Source organism: Sminthopsis crassicaudata, chromosome X (assembly GCF_048593235.1).
Source record: "Sminthopsis crassicaudata isolate SCR6 chromosome X, ASM4859323v1, whole genome shotgun sequence".
Taxonomy (NCBI): domain Eukaryota; kingdom Metazoa; phylum Chordata; class Mammalia; order Dasyuromorphia; family Dasyuridae; genus Sminthopsis; species Sminthopsis crassicaudata.
The window spans coordinates 23,779,021-23,797,889 of record NC_133623.1 but is presented as its reverse complement, the minus strand read 5'-3'; the positions used below and the strand labels follow the sequence as shown (position 1 = coordinate 23,797,889).

At 45.3% G+C, this 18,869-nt stretch overlaps 2 protein-coding genes across 3 annotated transcripts in view; both read left to right on the top strand.

The window, feature by feature from the left end:
* SH3BGRL (SH3 domain binding glutamate rich protein like) overlaps positions 1–10,567 on the top strand; it is an 89,974-nt gene extending 79,407 nt beyond the window's left edge. Inside the window, exons 3-4 of the mRNA XM_074277284.1 lie at positions 128–208; positions 7,518–10,567. Of these exons, the coding sequence (XP_074133385.1) occupies positions 128–208; positions 7,518–7,550 (114 nt within the window). The 3' untranslated portion in view covers positions 7,551–10,567. The remainder of the gene's footprint in view (positions 1–127; positions 209–7,517) is intronic.
* Positions 10,568–10,694: 127 nt separating this feature from the next.
* LOC141548413 (sodium/hydrogen exchanger 2-like) overlaps positions 10,695–18,869 on the top strand; it is a 132,313-nt gene continuing 124,138 nt past the window's right edge. For both annotated transcript variants that reach the window (XM_074277280.1, XM_074277279.1), the window contains exon 1: positions 10,695–18,682. The gene's annotated coding sequence lies outside the window, so the exon portion shown is untranslated. The remainder of the gene's footprint in view (positions 18,683–18,869) is intronic.

Below are 18,869 nucleotides of genomic sequence, written 5' to 3'. Positions count from 1 at the left end.
CAGCAAGGACAAAGTATTTCAGTCTTGCCCAGGGGTCACCAAATTGGCTCAGTCCTCCCGTCTGCCATATTTGTTTCCTTCATGTTCTTCAGCACTCCTGATTCTCTCTGTCTTCTTTTTCATTTAGGATTACGATGCCTTCTTTGAAGCCAGAGAAAATAATGCAGTGTATGCCTTCTTGGGCTTGACAGCCCCACCTGGGTCAAAGGTAGGTGCTCCTGCTTTCTAGTTGACAGGTAATGATTTCTGATGTCGTATAACACTCTTATGAGAGAAGCTGGGTGCAGTGTAAGCTCTCCCAAACTGGCAATCCCTCCGCCTCCTGAATGCAAGGCAATCTTGGCGAACATCTTCCATCCTGATTCAAATAGACTCCAATTGGAAAACCAGACGTAACCCGTGGCATTCCTGGGCTAAGACAGGGAGCAGCGAGACATGCCAACAAGCTCCCTGAGGCGGCCAGTTTCCTATTGGTCAGCTCACCAAGAACGTTAAAGACTTCATTATTAGAGCTGTCATGTCCCTTTCTCGTTCACAACATGTGGCCCAGACTGTGGTCATTTTCCTGGCAGAATGTGAGGAGAAATGTTACAGAGGGATCCATTGGTGATTCCGAGGAGCCCTGGGGTTCAAAAGCTGGCCAGCAAACTGCTGACTGAATCTGGGACCTTTTCTTTGCCAAAGGCAGATTCCTTTTCAACTGTTTTATCCCAGGAGAACCCGGATCAAAAAACCAAAGCCAAAGCCAAAGACCTGAATGAATGGCCCCTTGATGACTTCTCTCTTTCTGGCCTAGGAGCCCAGCTAACAGGAACTCTGCCCCCAGAGTAGAGAGGCTAGGTTGATATGCTTACTGCTTTCACTGGAGATGTTGTGGATCTGAGTCACCTTCCCGCGTCTACTCTCTGTCAAACTGGCTTTTCTCATGGACAAAATGTCCTATGTTAAGCTCTGTCTAATTTAAGTCTTCAGAGGGTTTTCTGTAGAAATATATTAGTGATACCCAAGCCTAGTAGGGGCCTCAATGGACAGCTTTTTGGTGAGTTGCAGGTCAAGGGTTGTGTGTTAGATGGCACTGCTATGAGGGTCAAGCAGGACAACCTTTGAACTACTATCAAAATGTCAGTTGTTCTCATCATTACTATTGCTGCTGCCACTACTAGTACTACTATACCCACTACTACTAGTGTTCCCACTTCCACCACCACCACTACTACTAATATTGCTGCTGCTGCTGCAACACCTCCTCCTCCTCTTTCCCCACCTACTACTACTCTCCTCCTCCTCCTCTTCCTCCTCTTTTTCCTCCCACTCCTGCTATTGCTGCCGCTCTTCTGTTTTTCGGATCTACTGGCTCCCTTCCCTTATTTCAATTTGGGTCAGTAATTCTAGGTGACATTTACTTAAATGTTTTAATCCCAACAAAGTACTTTACAAACACTGTCTTGTTTGACCTTCTGGGTAACGTTGGCAGTACCACTGTCTCCAGTTTATAGTTGGGTGACCAGGCTCTGAGAGAGCTTAAGAGACTTGCCCCCAGGATTTGAACTCAGCTCATTTGATTCCTCCTGAATGAATTAGGTTTCCATATCCATGAGGCTTTAGATACCCAAGGGACTTCCTTAGCCTCCTTTCAGTAGCCTATGATTTGAGGATCTCTCATCTGTGTTGCTTCCAGAAAGCTCTTTCCTCAAGTGCATTTGCTTTTTCTCCTGACTAAAATAGTAGATTCTAGAACTGGAAAGGACCTTGGGAGTCATCACCTATATGTTGCAGAAGAGGAAACTGAGGACCAGAGCAATCAGTCAACAAATATTTATTGTGGATGCACTATATGGCAGGCACTGTGCCAAACACTGGGGATGCAAATAAAAGCAAAAGCGTAGAACTTGCCCTCAGCGGCTCACCTTCCAGTTTGGAAGATGACAACAGGCAGATGACACATACATAGGCCATGTGTGCAGATGACTCAGATGATAGTCCCAGAGGGAGATGCCATCACAGGGAGAAAAGGAGAAAGGCCTTCTGTAGAAGAGAAGGGAGCTAAGAGGCTAAAGGATAAACCCCTCTAGTCATGGTGATATAAGCAGTGCAAAGGCATGGAGGTGGGAGATGGATAGTCCTGGTGATGGAGAGAAGGGACTCCAGCTCAGATCATGTAATTCTAGATCAAATGTTCTGTCTCTTAATGGCCAGCTAGGGATCAGAGGGGTGAGAGGGCTGGGCTTGGAGGCAACAAAAAGTGAGTTCAAATTTGGCCTCAGACACTTATTAGCTGTGTGACCATGGTCAAGTCAACCTCTGTCTAATTTTCTTCAATTGTAAAGTGGTATAATAATAATACTACTTATCCCTATAATTGTTGTAAGGATCGCTATGAGGTAACGTTTTAAAAAGAGCTTTTCATAGTACCTTAATAAATGCTTGTTTGGTTTCTTCCTCCCTTCCTCCCTCCCTGCCTTCCCTTTCCTTTTCCTTCTTCCCTCCCTTCCTTTCTTCCTTCTTTTCTGGCTCCCTCCTTCCCTTTCTCCCTTCTTCCCTTCCTTCCCTTCTCTCTCTCTCTCTTCCTTCCTCTCTCCCTTCTTCCCTTCCTCCCTTCCTCCCTTCCTCCCTTCCTTCCTCCCTTTTTCTTTCTCTTCCTTTGTTTTCCTATTTAACTGGTACAAGAACTATGTGTGCCCAGATTTTGAGGAACCTTAATTGGTTATGGAATCCATTGTGTTTTATAAAGAACTTTCTGGAAGTCTGCTCTCTAAAATCACAAGTAAGTTTGGAACAAGGTGGGGGCACTTTGGTGCCCCGGCCCTCCCCTGGAGAGGCCCTTCTTGGGCCTTGGTTACAGCCTAGTGTCTGAGAAGTATGACCCATGAGGGATTCCAGTCTTGTTTTTCTTGAAGATCCAATTTCATCTAAGCTTAGGAATCCAGGCTTCAGCTTGTCAATGATGTCATCATTCTTGCTCCCAGATAAAGAGGTGCACAGTAGGTGCACAGTAATTTGGAGGAAAGAGAGTATTTTGAAATAAGTTTGGAAACAGTGATTGGAGGCTCATTTTCAAGTGCTTTAAGTGTCAAGTTGAGGAGTTTGCAGCCCCTGCAGATTGTCGAGCAGGAAGCAACAGGTCAGACTGGGGCTTAGCATGCTTATTTGGGTAGTGGAGTTTTCCAGTACATGGGTAAGGGAGACTGGAGGTCAGCTGGGAGGTGATTGCAACAAGTGACTCAAGAGGTCACTAAATATAGTGATATTATAGTGATAAATAATAAGACCTAAATAAGGATAATGGTCATAATGATCTCTAAGCACTCACCTACCCCAAGCTATTCTTTTGGCCTGATAAGCCTTTAAAAATAAATAAATAAATAAAAGCACCAAAAAAAGAGCAGATTTTTCAGTACAGTAATACTTCAATTTGAGCAAAGACCAACTAACTGGAACGGTCAGATAACTGGAGGGAGGGGGAAAAAGAAAACACACAGAAATGTGTTGACTGGATGGGTTTTTTTTTTTTTTTAAAGAAAAGCTGCTTCTGGGGTATACCTGGGGCCACTCGGTAAGTCACTAAGTGTGTGCTGTCAAACTGAGAATACCAAAAAGGACATATCATCTCTGCTCTCAAGGAATCCCATTCCAGTAAAGGAAATGGCTTGGTAGTAACCACATACCTGCCAGATAGGTACAGATGAGGTTCATGCAGCACAAATGGAAGGTGATCTCAACAGGAAAGAAACTGGTGGGCGGGGGGGGGGGGGAGGGAGAAGGAAAGACTTTCTCTAGAAGGTGGGGTCTGAATTTATAGTTGACTTTGGGGAAACTAAGATGTTGAGGTGCGGGGGCAGAGCACTGCAGGCATGGAGGCAGCCAGTGCAAAAGCATGGAGGTAGAGAACAGTGGGTCACCTTTGGGCGCTTGAAGGCAAACCAGTATAACCGGATCATAGAATGTGTAGAGGGGAGTGAAGTATAAGACTCGTGATATAAAAGAGCTTTAGTAGCAAACAGGGGAGTTTTTATCTGCTCCGAGAAGTAATAGGGAGCCACTAGAGTTCATGAAGGAAGATGATGTGGTCAGACCTAAGCTTTAGGAAATGGCAGAAGAGAGACTTAAGCCATGGAGACCACTTCGAAGTCCAGTGCAGTCATGTGGTGAGAGGTAACAAGGACCTGGAATCGGGGTGTGCACATCTGGGAGTGGAGAGGAAGTGATACAGTAGGGAGGAGTGGGCTCCTAACTGGTTAACAACCAGGAAGACCAAAGAAAAGAAAACATGGGCACAGGTTACATTTTTACGTTCAATGTGCAATGTTAACATTTTATCTGTCCCTTTCTTCTACATAGAAGGGCACCTGTACAACAAATCCAACCTCAGTTGTAGCATTTGCTCATTTCTGAGCTGTAAATGCTCATGTTTCAAAAAGATCTGGCCCCTGGTGACAGATTGGCCACATGTGCCAATCTTTGCTCCTCAAAGACAAAAATCAACCCTGACCCTCCTTGGGTTTGCTCATTAGAAGCATTCTTTACCAGAATTGAAATGGAAATTTTAGGCCAACCACCTACCCAGAAACTTATATTTAACCACAAGCCCCATTTCCCTGAGCATTCTGGTCAATCAAGGCCCATTTATTTCAGCAACACCTTCCTTGGGCTGCCTTAGTCAGGTGGCACCTTTACAAAGCTCACTGCTTCTGCAACCAGGTCTCAATTGGCACTAAGGTCATCCGGGACTCCCGAAGCAGATGGGATTTTGCCATCCAGTATTAGTAAGTCAGCCTTACAGACGTAGCCAACAATAGTTTTAATGCACAATTACAGTCTCTCCCCTGCGCCCCTCCCCTCTTAAGTAGAAGGCAACAGGAAAATGGACGTCATTCTGCAAGTGCATCTCATATCAAGGAAAGCTGCCCTTGCTGAGTAATGGCCATTTTCCTGTTCTTTGGGGTTACAACTTACTTCATTTTGAATATTCTTGATTACTGACATTTTCCATGTCACCCCTCACTGATTGTGATATAGACCAGAATTCCTGATAGCGAATAACTCACATTTCCATGGCAGTGGAAGGTTTAGAAATTACTTTCCTTACAACCCTGTGAGGAAGGTAGAAAAAGTTGTAACAGCCTCATTTCACAGATGAAGAAACTGAGGCTTATCAAGACAGAATGACTTTTCTGTGGTCACTACATCTTTTTTGTTTGTTTGCTTTTTATTGTTGTTGTTGTTGCTGAGGCAATTAGGATTAAGTGATTTGCCCAGGGTCACAAAGTTAGGAAGTATTAAGTGTTTGAGGCTGGATTTGAACTCAGGTCCTCCTGACTTAAGAGTCCTTGGTCTGTCTTTCGCACCATCTAGCTGCCCCTATGTCCTCTTAATCTTAAGCATTGTCCTGCTTTCTAGAGCACCCAGGTTGGGGTGATTAAAATATACCTTCCTAGTGGAGAAGTGATGAAGCGGGACTCCTGAGGATGGTGGGAAAATGGAGTCCGTTTATTTCAAGGGCTTTTCCCTTTTTATAATATAACAAAAACAACACTGAGCACGTGGGACCACATGGACAACTTGCTATTGTACATAGTTTGCCACCTGGTATCACTCTTCCACATGGTATCACTCTGCTTCAATGACAACACAGGTTGCCCCACCCCCACCCCTGACTTCTCAGGAAGGCCGAGAGCCCTTAGGGGAGATGGGGAAGCCCTCTGGGGCTGAAGGGAATTATACCTCACTCAGAATTCCCCCACTGACTGTGCCCCTCTACAGGATTCCAAATTGGCTCCTCTGCCTCCATTGGCACTGGCTTGACCTTCCTTTGATTTATTCAGAGCAAGCTCTCCATTCTAGAGACACGCTGAGCTTCAGAAAATCACACCTTGCCTGGAATGGGCAATGGGGGACTCCAATGATGTCTCAGAATGAACCCTCTGGCTCCCATTCTCTTGGCTTTCTAATTTGATCGCCAAAATGGCCCAAGCAGCCTCTCCAGACCAGCTCACCTTTGGAGCCTACACCCCGCTGGCTTCCTGCCCGCCTCAAACAGAGCTTCTGTCCAAATATTTGCACATCCAAGTTTCTACTTTTCAGTAGCCAGCCTGCTGAGAAAGACACATGTCTAGTCCATTCTGGTCACATCCTTCTATTTTTTTCTCTTTAAGTTACTGTTCAATTAGGGTTGAGTTTCTGCTTTTCCATCCGATCTGGGACATAGAACATGGGTGTGGCCTTTTACCAGAGATTTTGGATAGACTTCATCTGGTTCTTTTTTGCTCATGTGATTTGGGACTCACAGAGGTGGGGGCTGGAAAGGACCTCAGAGACCATCTAGTCCAGCCCCCTCATTTTCTAGATGAGGAAACTGAGGCCCTGGAGGGGAAGGGCCAAGATCTCACAGGTAATAAGAGGCAGAGTCAGGCTTCAGACATAAAGCTGTGGGTTACTCTCAAACTTGCCAAGTTCCTTCTGGACAGACAATGAATGTTCTCACCTCTGGCTGTGGGGTGCTTTACTCGCCCCCTCTCCTTCCATCCCCACTTCCCCTCAGGATAGGAAAGGATCTAGAGAAGGAAGTTTGTGCATTTCGGCCTCGTGAATGGTCGTGAAGTTCTGCCAAGATGCAGCATGCCATCAGTAGATGGAAAGCTCGCTGCCAGCACATACGCTTGCACTTACATGTGTGCCAGCCATCTTTTCAACCACAGGGGCTTTGTTCTTTATTACCCAAGAGGCCGACAGCTCATTCCAGATGCCTGAGTCGCCAGGGCCAGGCTCATTGTTGGCTTGGTGCAGAGCTAGCCCGTCTTTAACGTTGCATATTGCCTTGCTGGAGTATCTGCATAGGCCATGGGGAGAACCCAGTGGAAGCAGACATGTGGGCCATTGAGCAGAAGGTCTGTAGGCATTCTCTCCAGCACCTCCATGCCTTCTTTGCCACAGCTTGGTGCTGCCGTGACCAACCCAGACTCCATCTCCTCAGGCTTTGAGGTTTCCACTGCTATAGTCTTTAGTACTCCAGAGCCACCTCCAGCCTTCCAGAAAGCATCAGAGGGTCTGGAGTTGTGGGAAAGGGATTTTACAAGTTTCTCAAATTGGAAACTACCATGTAAAAGGCTGTTGAATTCTTATATACATTTGGGAAGCAGACTGGGCCAGAAGGTCTGGCTTTGGCTTGATTTTGCTACTTAGCTCCCTGTATGATCTCGGGCAGATGACTTTACCTTTGTGACCCTTAGTTTGAGTAATCGGACAATGGACTTAAGAAACCATTTTCACTCTTCTTAGCTTACAGGGTTGTAAAGCTCCTAAACTGAAAAGTTTGTAAACTTTTTAAACTGGAAAGCATCACATCCTTCTGAAGTTATGAATGATTACCAGGAGGCTCAACTACAATTATTTTCTGAGCAACTGGTACTATAGAGGAATGTAGGGAACTTCATAGTTTTTGGTACCAATGCAGTTTTGTCCAAGTAACTCCAGGCAACTGTTTAGGAGGCATTTTAATTGACTTGGTCTTTGTCTTTTAGGAAGCCCAAGCACTGGCAAAGCAGCAAGCGTGAACCCTTCTGCCTCCTGTCGAGGGAGTCGCCACCGCCGTCATTTTTCTAAAATAGCAAAATTATCCTGGCTTCCAGAAAACAATAGGCTTCATGTCTACGGCATCAATTTGTTGCTTGGTGTGCTCAGCGTCCAAACAATAGCCAATGAAATACATGATTAAAATGTGAATGTTTTATGGTTAGAGCTTATGGGAGGTGATTATTGTAAAATTACAAGTAGATATGATGGAGTAGTATTGTGATCTGTTTGGGCATTTGTGCCCTCCCCCCTTTTTTTTGTAATCGTAATGCAAAATCCTCTCTCTTATATTATTATTTTTATTGTTACTACAGCTTAAATATTTCCAGAGCTCCTGTTGTTAAGCATATGAGAATCCAAAATAAAGCGGGAGGGGAGGAGAATTCGTCTAATTCATTTGCTGCCTTGATGTCCTCCTGGATTTTTCCAAGCAAGTACTTGTGCACCATTTTGATGTGTTTCTGTTGTGATTTTTAAAGAAGCTGTAAGCACCATTTATCATTTGGCACTTGTCATGATGACTTATGGCCATTCTGATACTCTGAATCTTTTGTAGATGCAAACTGTCATGCTCTCGGGGCTCCTCGGCATAGCCCAGTATTGCTCCTTTTGGTGATCCACAGACACCCCTTTGCTCTGAGAAGTCATAAAAGCATTCAGGTGACAGGTCTCGTGCATGACTATCCAGCTGAGGCTCAATCTTGTCTTTCAAAGTATGCAATGACTGCTCTGTGTCAGAGCACTCGGCCCTTAGGCTTTTAGTCAACATGGGTGTCGAGGAAGCCTTCAGTTACATGGCTGAAAATGGGCAGAAGGTCATCGTGCAAGGAACCCGAGTTTCCATGGGAGGGGCTGTGGAGCAAATGTTCCCCAGGTGATAGTTGGGACTGTGGCTTGCTAGGTGGTTGTTTTTCCCCCTTCGGTTTTCAAATGACACATCATCATAGCACTAAGCTCCTGAAATTGGCAAATAGGAATCAGAAACTCAGCTGTGCAAATGCATTTTCTTAGCATGTGAAGTTTATTTTTTCATGAGTACATTAAGTTTAGATGGATTTATCTTTTCTCCACTTCAATAATAGCAAATATTCAGTAAGAGTATCCATCCAAGCAAGGGACCAATTTAAAACCATAACCCTGAAGGCTGATAAAAGGGCAAGGAGCAATATGGCCTCCATCACTTATGCAGGGAGCAGTTTTCTTACCATAGAGCAATTCTACTTAGCCTTTGTTACTAAAAACACCCCATGGGCACCCCCATTTTCCTTTAAGTGACTTTCCATTATCCTGCGCTGTATGTATTGCTGTGTCGTTTGCCAAAATCAACATGTAATGAATATATGGCATTGTTTACAGAGGTTCAACATGGGCACAGTGCTTTAAAGTGAGATCAACAATTTTAGAAACAGAAATTACAGACTGCTGGGGATCTGAAATGAATAGGAGTAATGCCAAATGAATAGTATGTGATTTCTTCTGAGAGGGAGGGAGGGGGACGGGAAACAGTGGAAAGAAAACTGTTTAAATATTCTCGAGTTCGCTCAGCAGAGTCGTTCAGGGTTATGAAGTTGCCGTTAACAAAGACGTTTCGAGAACAAATGTTCAACTGATCTGTGTATGAATGATGGCATCGAGAATACTGGGGGACACAAGGTATCTGGACCAGACTCTAACATGGGAAACGTTTGGGCCAAAAATGAGTTTGCTCTGCTTCCTTGCCAGAGAGGGCAACGGGTTTTAGTGGCTAGCGATCTGGCCTTGAAGCCAGGAAGACCTTAATTGAGCTCTTCTTTCTGACCTATCCTGACCATGTAATTCTGGACAAGTCAACAAGTCTTGGTTCTGGGCAACTCTCTGAGACTCTTAAGTCATGGAGAAGATGGCAACCTGCATTGGTAGGACTTTTAACACCTTCCACATACCAGTGAAATCAAAGGTGTGCTCCTTCTATCTCGGGCCTTCTCTCCCACGAAGAGGAGGGTACTGTCAACTGGGTTCTGTTCTCAAGGGGGAGGCAGCTAACCGAAGCAGGGGAATTCCATTGAGTGGCTACCCTCCAGCAGAGTGGCTCACGACTGATAAAGTGACACATTCATCCAGATGGAGAAAAAATACAACTGTCTGCCCTGCCCAGTTATTTGAGTTTCGTGCTAAAGGGGAGTTCTTTTTTTCCTTAGCTGTGTCCCCTGTAGTTTGGTCCAATAAAGCAGATGAGAGAGTAAAAAGCAGAATGTAAAGAGTTCTAATGAGAAAAGAACATCAGATTTCCCTAGAAAACCTGTCCTCTGGTGACAAAATTTTAGTGGAGGTCACAGCATATTACTTTTTGGAGGATCAGATCTGTTGGTTGGCCATCAATCCAAAGAGATGGATTTCAGGTGTTTGAGCAGATTTTTTTTTTCTGAAACAGATTTATTCTATCATGTTGGACAAAAGCAAGCGAGGGATGTTAGCTTCTTATCTCCAGATCCGGCTCAGGCTTTAGGAGGGAGTTTTTACCTTTGAATGTCATGGACCTTGCAGGTACTCTGCTAAAGCTTATAGTTCCCTTCTTGGAATGTTTTAAAAATTCATCATTAGAGGAAATGTTAAATTTTAATGAGAGTAATGAAAAGATGCTTTTTTCCCCACCCAAATTCACGAGGTTCCTGAAATTGACCCATGCATCCCTTGGGAATCCACTGTCCCCAGGTTAAGAACCACTGATGCCAGAGAGAATAGAAATGACTTGCTTCTGAAGAGCCGAAAGCTGGGAATCAAGTGCTGGAGCCCCAGTGGTTTTCTGGGGGGAGGGTGGAATCCAGAAGAAGGAAAAAGCTGCTGCTTGACTGTGTTGTGCTTGTGATTCAATTATGAACGCTGAAGATTCGGGAAGGATTGGTATTGTTCCCCATTTCCCCCATCATTTTTTCTTTAGCTTAAATAGAAATAAATAGCTTTGCTTTGAAACAATGATTTACCATTCCAATAAAACTCTTTAAGATGCTTTCACATTTTAGATGTTAGGATTGTCTGGTCTCTTTGTTCTGGCCCTAAATGTGAACCGAAACTCCTCCACACCTTCTTTTTCACAAATGAAAATATGGATTCCTCCATTAGAAAATAGCATTCCTAAGATTATAGTACTCCGGGTAACTTAGAACTGTCCTTTTTTTGTTTCACAAAGAATTTAAATACACACAGAGGCATGTATACATATATATGAATATAAAAAATTCTGTTAGAGCCAGTGGTCTCGTGTATGTGGAGATTGATGTGGCTAAACCAAGATATTTGGAAATATGCTCCCAAAGTGCCAAGTAATGAACATGCCCTTTACAATTATGCCCCTCTCTACCAAGTCCTATTAAAATGTAAATCAACTCATGAGATGCCTAATTCCTTAAATGCAGTGATTTTACACCTTGACCACCCTCTGCCAAAATTTTATTTATCAGAATGGGGAGAGCACTGAGCTTCTTCTGGGCCAGTTTGCTGTACAGCTCTGGGGGTTGGTGAAAAGGGGTGGGAGGTGGGGCAGTGGAATGGAAGGGTAGCAAGGGTTTTTAAAAATCTCAATCTCTTCAATTCCTCTCCCTCCTTCTGAGCCAAGCCCACCTATGTTTGCTTTTCTTTCATTTTCATCTCTTTACTCCGCCCCTAAGCTTCCCCCCTTGCTGCCTCTTCCCCTTCCTCTCCTTTCTCCTTTCTGCCATGCTTAAAGCCCACAGTGGTAGACAAGTGAGTGGCTGGGGGTTGGGTTAGAGCTGATGGGAAAAAAATCTATTTCCTTCTCTCTCTTCCTCCCACCCCCACCTTTTCAGGCCCCTTGCTCCAAGTATCCTTCCATATATAAAATGTGTTCTTGAAAAGTTGGCTGTAAGGAAAAATTCAAGATGTCAAACCTTTTCTTCTCGTTGACTTGAATTTATAAATGAGAGCCTGGGGCCCTGAATGCTGCTGTTGCCATGGCAGCAGAAATTCACAATTCCCTTGTGCCAATCTAAGAAGCACAGTATATGCATTGCTTGTGGAAATTCTCTAAATAAGACCATCCTATATGCTGAGTTGCCTTACTATCAGGGGGGTACATTTCTTGGCTTTAAAAAAATTTTTTTTTTAATACACTCAGGATGGAGAATATTTGAATAAATCTGCATTTCTTAACTTGAATTAAAGTCTCTAGGCATGTTGAGATGGAGCTGGGAAGCAACAAATTATATGAGTAATTTAAGAAAACCAAAACCCTATTAGCGAGATCCTGTCTGTTAAACCCAATGACTGACTAAAGGATCAGTTAGCCTTTCCAGGAATGGAGCAAAACAGTTAAATGGGGCACTGGCTGCTCAGCTGGTGGAGTTTCCCCAAGTAGGACCCAAGGAACTGCTTTCCTCTCTCCTCAGGCTGTCCTTTCCTTCAGAGTCCTGCAGAAAGTTTCCAAGACAGGCATTTATTCAGACTAAAGGACTATTAGAAGTGGAAGATCCCTCAGATCTTGTCCAACCTCTTCATTTTCTGGAGGAGGAAATCGAGGGGAGAAAACTCGGTATCCAAGGTCAGTGATGCACACTGGAAGCAGCCAGGATAGGATTTGAACCCAGCTCTCCATTTATTAAGCCCTTACTATATACCAAGCACATCACTGAACTCTAGGGATCCCAAAGCCAACACTTCGTTCACTACCAGCAGACAGGGCATTTGAGCAAGCCATTTGTCAACACTAGCAGATCGGCTCATTTTGTGTGCAACCTTCAGCATTTCAAGCTGCAAAGGAGAGGGACTCAGAGGCAGAGGAAGACTTTAGTGGATGGTGTTTAGGAGACACAGACAGAGATGGAGAAAGCCGAGAGAAACTGATGGGGAAAGAGAAAGATAGAAGAGACAAAGAGGTGGAGAAAACAGAGTGAGAAAGAGACGGACATGGAAAGCCATGTATCATATATATACAGAGAGTCAGAGACAGAGAAGTGGAGAAAGCAGAGAATGAGACAGGGAAGGGGAGCAAGAGATGGAGAGACAGAAAGAAGAGAAAGGTAGAGAAAGCACACACAGAGAGAAGGTGGAAGAGCAGAGGTGGAAACACATGGAGAGAGAACCTAGAAATAGAGAATGAGATAAGGAGAGGAGAGAGAAACTGAAGATGGAGAGAGATGAAAAGAGACAAAGGTGGAGAAAGAAGAGAGATGGACAGAGACAGACATGGAAAAACATTTGCACACACATATACAGATAAGAAAGAAAAGAGGAAAAAAAAGGAGAGAGAGATGGACAGAGCAGAGAATGAGACAGGGAGAGCAGAGAGAGATGGAGAAAGAGAAGAGACTGGTGCAGGAAGCCAAGAGAGATATAGACACAGGTACAGAGTCAGACTTAAAAGACAATGAACTAAAATCGGATTGGAAAATCTTCTCCCTTGAAGACTATATCAAAACACAATTTAGTGTTCCCTGTATAAAAAATCCTTTCAGTGATGGCTTTCAGGGTACTGCCTCAACTTGACAGTTTGAAGAATTCTTTTATTGAAGGGGGGGGGATCTGTGAGTTTATCAGTGTTTGGGCCTCCCAGAGTGGAGACTCTCTTCACCTGCAGATCAGAATCTTATCTGCTAATTGTAGTCTCAAAGAGTTGCCTGGATCACAAAGAGGTTAAATGATATGCTTTCCTTCACACTGACAGTATGTGTCAGGGTCAGGACTTGAATTCAGGGCTTCTTGATTCCAAGGCTGACCCTCTTTCCACCATGCCTTATTGCCTCTCGTTTTCCTATAAAATGGAAATGCTAAAATGGCAAAGGTAAAGTCCCCAAGACACAATCTATCTCACAGTTTCAACAGGAAAAATACAAGATTGCAATGCAGAGCAATGAATTAGGGAGCTAGAAGGGTAAGCAGCCCTGTCTAAATATTTCCATTTCTTCAGTATTTCACTCCTGATAGCCTTAGGAATTCATAGATCTTTCTCTGCTGATTTGCATCAATAAACATTTGGAAGTCTTGGAAGCAATTAAAATAGAATTGTTGCGTTAATGTTGGTAATACTCAGTGAGGTGAGGTGTCTTGATAAACTCCCAAATTAACTTACTACCTAAGTGCTCACAAAATATAGTTCTCTTTATTATCAGGGAGTTTCCCTAGAATACATATGTTATAGGATCCTATTTTTAAGCAACACAAAAAGATGATGAAAGAGCTTTTGCAACATACAGAGCTTGGATTTTTTGCAAATCTCCTACATGTCCTTCCAAGTTTCCTTTCTTTCCCCCTTCCAAATGGCTTCCATTTTAAAAAAAAATCTAATTACCTAAAAAAGACCAAGGGGCATCATGTTTATTACATATTGGTGTGCAAATTGTCCTTTATTTCCTGGACCACACTTGACCTAAGTTTTCATCACCTGGTGTTTAGTTTTCTTAGAATTATCTTGGCTGTTTTTGCTGGGCAGATGGTTCTTCAAACACGTACATACATGTGTGCATACATACACACAAATCCTCTGCAGCTGGGTTCCACTTACCTCGGATTGTGTCCATGGCAGAACATCCCATACAACAAGGAAGCATCAGGGCGGTTGGGGAGCAGCCATCACCCTCTACAGACTGCCCTTGTCCTAGAGCAATACCTATCTCTTCTTACAAGATGGGGAGCCCTGCTCTTGGTCCTCAAAACCTTGGAAATGTGGTATTTCCTTTTCTTTCTATGATCTCACAAGGAAAAGCAAAGAGCATCTGGCTTTATTCTTATTCTGCACTAGTCACCTCTGTTGAACATGGGGGGGGAAGGTGATGCTGAGCCTTAGGATTACCAGTCCTTGTCCTCATTTCTTGAAGGATTTATTATTGATTGATATGTCTATTAACTCATATTTCATGTGGCTGCTATCTAAAAAGCAGATCATCTTTGCATCACCTGGAAAAATAAAAGAGACAAGGAACAGAATGAAAGCTTTACTGTTTTCCCCCTTCCCAGTGACCTCAGTAAAACCAGTTTATAGAGAGGAGGCTGTGAACAGTTCCTCTTATAGGAAGTTGGGGGATTTCCAGGTTCAGGTTCCCTGATCTGGGCCCAAAGCAACTTACAGAGACTCAATTTAATCTTGCAGGTGAATGAGCTTTACTGCTGGGAGCCTCTGAGGTCCCTTCCAACTTGGAGGTGCTAGGATTCTAGGGAAATCATTGATTTCCCTCCTGCCTCAAAGTTTAAGGAGCATTGTTCCCAGAGGCAGGGATTGGCAGTGTTAGTGCACTCCTTTTACAGATGTGAAAAGTGAAGCTTGGAGAGGTTGTGACCTGAAGTACCGAGATGGTACAGTTGATGGAGCGCTAGAAGTGGGCCCAGGGAGACTTGGATTCAGATCTGCCTCCGATATGTCGCACTTGTGGGACTGTATGTGTCGCTTAACATCACTCAGACTCAGTTTCCTTTTCTGTCAAAAGAGAGAATAGTCATATCTACTTCCTAAAGGCCGTTGTGAGGGTCAAATTCTCATTTGATCCCATCCATACAGCATTTTGTCAACCTTAAAGCAATCTATAAACACTGGAGATTATTATTGCTATTACCTGAGATCGGTCCAGTTGAAAAGAGCTGGGGTTTGAATCGAGGTCCCCTTGGAGCTCTGCCTCCAGAATCACTATTCTGTCACATCCTTTCCGACTTGATGCTGTTTTTTGCCTAGGGATCATTGTCAGGCTTTTTGCTTATGGCTGGCCTTGACTCATGGGAAGGATAACTACAATTCTGCTTTAACCACTCATATTTAGAAAAGCCTACACATTTCAGTGGGATAGCTGAGAATTTCCAGAAATTGCCAACCATGGTGTTTTCTTCTTTGGAGTGTGTTACACCACAATCATTTGTACTGACTTCAAAGAGGAAGCGACAGCAGAGATGTCTTTTGGGTGATCTCAGCTACTGTACCCTCCTATCTGGTCATTGCAGGCTTGACTTCCTCATCCCAAGCATTTTCTTTTACAGATTAATTCCTATTCTCAATGAATATCTAACCGTCAACTTCAGCTTGAGGAACTGGGGACTCCAGACAGAATGGCAGTGACACTGGGCTGAGATGGGCGGAAAGATCAGGACTTGTATCCTCAGTACTGCTGGGGTGCTGACTCATGCTGTGGGGAAGAAAAGAATACTTTAGGGAGTCCATGCTGGGTCAGAAGTTTGGCTGTGAGTACTGGCCCCCTTCCTCCTTGGGAACTTTTTTCTTAGTATTATAAGATGATGAACTGAAAGGGATCTGGGAGATCATCTAATTCAGTCTTGTCAAACTCATATAAAAACAGGGCCACTAAACTGCACATAAAGATTCCTAGGGCCAAGTTGATTTAGAAAACCACATATTAACATTATTTACATTCCATTGTTTTTGACTTATTTCATCTCATATTTCCCAAGTACAATTTAAAACAGTTCCAGGAGCATTGGGGAATGTTGGAGCAGTAATGTGGAGGCTGTATGTTTGATATTTCTGATCCAAAACATTTCCTTAAAACTGAAGCCTGGAAGTGACCTGAGCTCGGTCACATAGATTGGAAGTGTTTCAGCTGTGATTCAGACCCAGGCCTTCAGACTCCAAATTTAGTATGGTTTCTAGTATACCATATTGCCCCTTACAAACTAAAAATATATACTGCTGTAAAAGCTGTTTCAAAAATAAACAAAAAAACCAGCTCACACCTACTGGGAAAAGGCTAGTGAAATAAATAAAACCAGCTAGTTCGTGGAATTGTTCAACTTTGGCAAATGTAGCTAATCACTGGGCTTAAGACCTGGGTTTCTATTCCAGACCCTTTATTTTTTATGTATGTAATTTTTTTGTGGTCTTGTAGATGTTTTGAAGGGTGGTGCACTTTAAAAATTTCTTCCAGCCTGGAGCAGACTAACAAAGGTATCTGAGTGCTAGATGGAGAAGATGCTAGTTATTACTTGTACCCCCTTCTGCCTCAATTCTTCGGGCTGACAGATGTTTTCTTGTAGTCAAATATCCCAGTTTATGTGGCAGCTCTGGAGCTAAACCTTCCTCACATTGGCCTTGTTTCCAACAGTGATGACCTATACGAGATCAGGCCCTCTGGGAAAGCTACTGTGGCTAGGATACTGGCCTAGGGGTGTGCTTACCTTGCCAAGAACACATTTCTAAGCTACAGGGTAAACTCTGTGCTTTCCCATTTTATAGGTGAAATGACGGACTCCTAGGGAGGGATAATTAGCTCCTTCCTCCTCTCATTTCTTCTTTTTTCCTTCTGTCCCATTTTTCTCCAAGGACTGAGACTGATTGGGGTAGTAAACTTGAATAAAGAGCTAGAGAAGGTCATTGTAATGCTGAAGGGTAGTTTGGGACCCGAGCCTTCCCTTAGCTCCTTCTCCAGTTGCTATGGGAAATCGTCAAGATCCCCTTCAGAGGTCACCAATAGGCAAGGGGGTTCTGTTTTCAATTCTCAGGATCTATGGATCACAGAGGGCTGGCGTTCTCTCGCTTAAGAAGCTGAACCAGTGGGCTGGGCCGCCCTGCTCCTCCCTTTCTTGCCCCTGCTTCTTCTTCTTGCCCCTCTCTGTCCGCCAATTTCTAGTTTCCTGTTCTTTTCTCCTCTTCCCCCTCCCACTGGCCATCCGGGATTCCCAGCCACGGGGCCAACAAGTGGTCTAGAGGCGAGGGGGAAGGGGAGGAGGAGGAGGGGGGAAGAACGATTCAGGCACTTCGGTGGGTTTAATGGGGCCGCGCACCATGCCCATTGAACTACGGGGACAAGTCCAGCCACGCATCCCGGAGGGTCTGTGGACCTGGGACTCGTAGCCGCACTTGCTTGTTAGCAGAGCATCGCTGCGTATCCTTGGAACTGTTTACTAGATTTTTCCCATCCCCACTCCTTCATGTCAGCAAGGTGGTTAACTCCAGGGAAGATCCCGAATCCTTATGGCGCCTCAGAGATCTGGAGATGGAAGGGTTCTTAGGGCTCATACGGCCCACCCTCTTCCTTCTCATTTTGCAGAGGGAGAAACTGAGACACTTGAACGACTTGTCCAAGGTCACAAAGACGGCAAGCAGGATTGGAATCCAGGTCCTCAGAAGCCATGCCCCGCTCCCCTCCCTAGTTTAAAAAAAAAAAAAAAAGTACGCTAGAGAAGGAAGTAGAGAGCAGGAGAAAGGGCGGAGTTATACGTACAAAACTGGCTATTTGAGTAGCGGTTTTGTCCAGGTTAGGCCGTACCCGGGCGGTTCTGCATAGAATGGGCGGTACCCGCCCGTCTCTCCTCCCCAACTCCGCCCTCGCCCGCTCCGCTGTCTGCGCAGGCGCACACACATTTTCTAACGCCCCTCCCCTTCGGCCCCGCAGAGTTCCGGGCAGCTCGTGCCGGTCACGGGAGCCAATCAGCTGTTGGGAAGCTTAAAGCGCGGGACGATCCACGCCCTTCCCTCTTCCTGCCCCCTCCCCCAGCTGGGTGTGGCCCTTCGTGTCACTCAGTGGCCGGAGGCTTCAGGGCGAGTCCGCTAGCCCTCTGGGCCTCAGTTTCCTGTCTTGTCGAAAGCCTACGGCCAACTTGGGGTCTTGCCTTCTCTAACACTCGCTTTCGTTTACCACACCTCCCGCCCCCAGCATTGTGTGAGGAATTATGAGGGTGGTGAAAGGGTTGTCCTCCTCTCCACTCCCTCCACTCCACTCCCTCGCCTCAGACGGCGGCAGCCTGAGGTAGCAAGAGGTCGCGGCCAGTCCCCGAGCTGCCCTTGGGGGTGGGGTGGGGTCGAGGCTGCCGCCTGAGGCCGGAAGTGAGTCCCCGGAGCCGAGGGGGAGGGGCGGGCCTCAGCTGGACCATTTCCCCCTTCCCGGGAAAACCCTGGTCTGGGGCCTGGGCTGCCCTTCCCCACTTCCTCTTTCGACGCCCTGGTATTCCCACTCCCATGACCAGCCCACACAACTCTCCCTCTGGGTTGGCCACCAAAGAGGAAGGGCCTGTCTGTGGTCAGGGCTCTCTCGGGTACGGGCCAAGAAAAGGCGACCAGTCTCGAGCTGCCTTGGGACTGCTGGGGACCTTGGAGGGCCTCCTTCCTCGACCTGCCTGAAGAGTTTGCCCTGGAGTAACGCCTAGAGATCCCAGCCCGGGACTGGCACCGAGAGGGGAGGGACAGGTAAGTTCTCTGTGAAATGCCCTCTGTCGGCCTTGAGTACGGAGAATCTCCGGGGAAGGGCTCCTCCGCCCACACTGGGGACATGTGATTTCGGAAGCCCCCAGAAGTGGCCCGCCTTGAGAGAGAATGGCCATATTGGCAAGTGGAGTCCCAGAAGGAAGCGACCCCTTAGGGTTAAGGATGACAA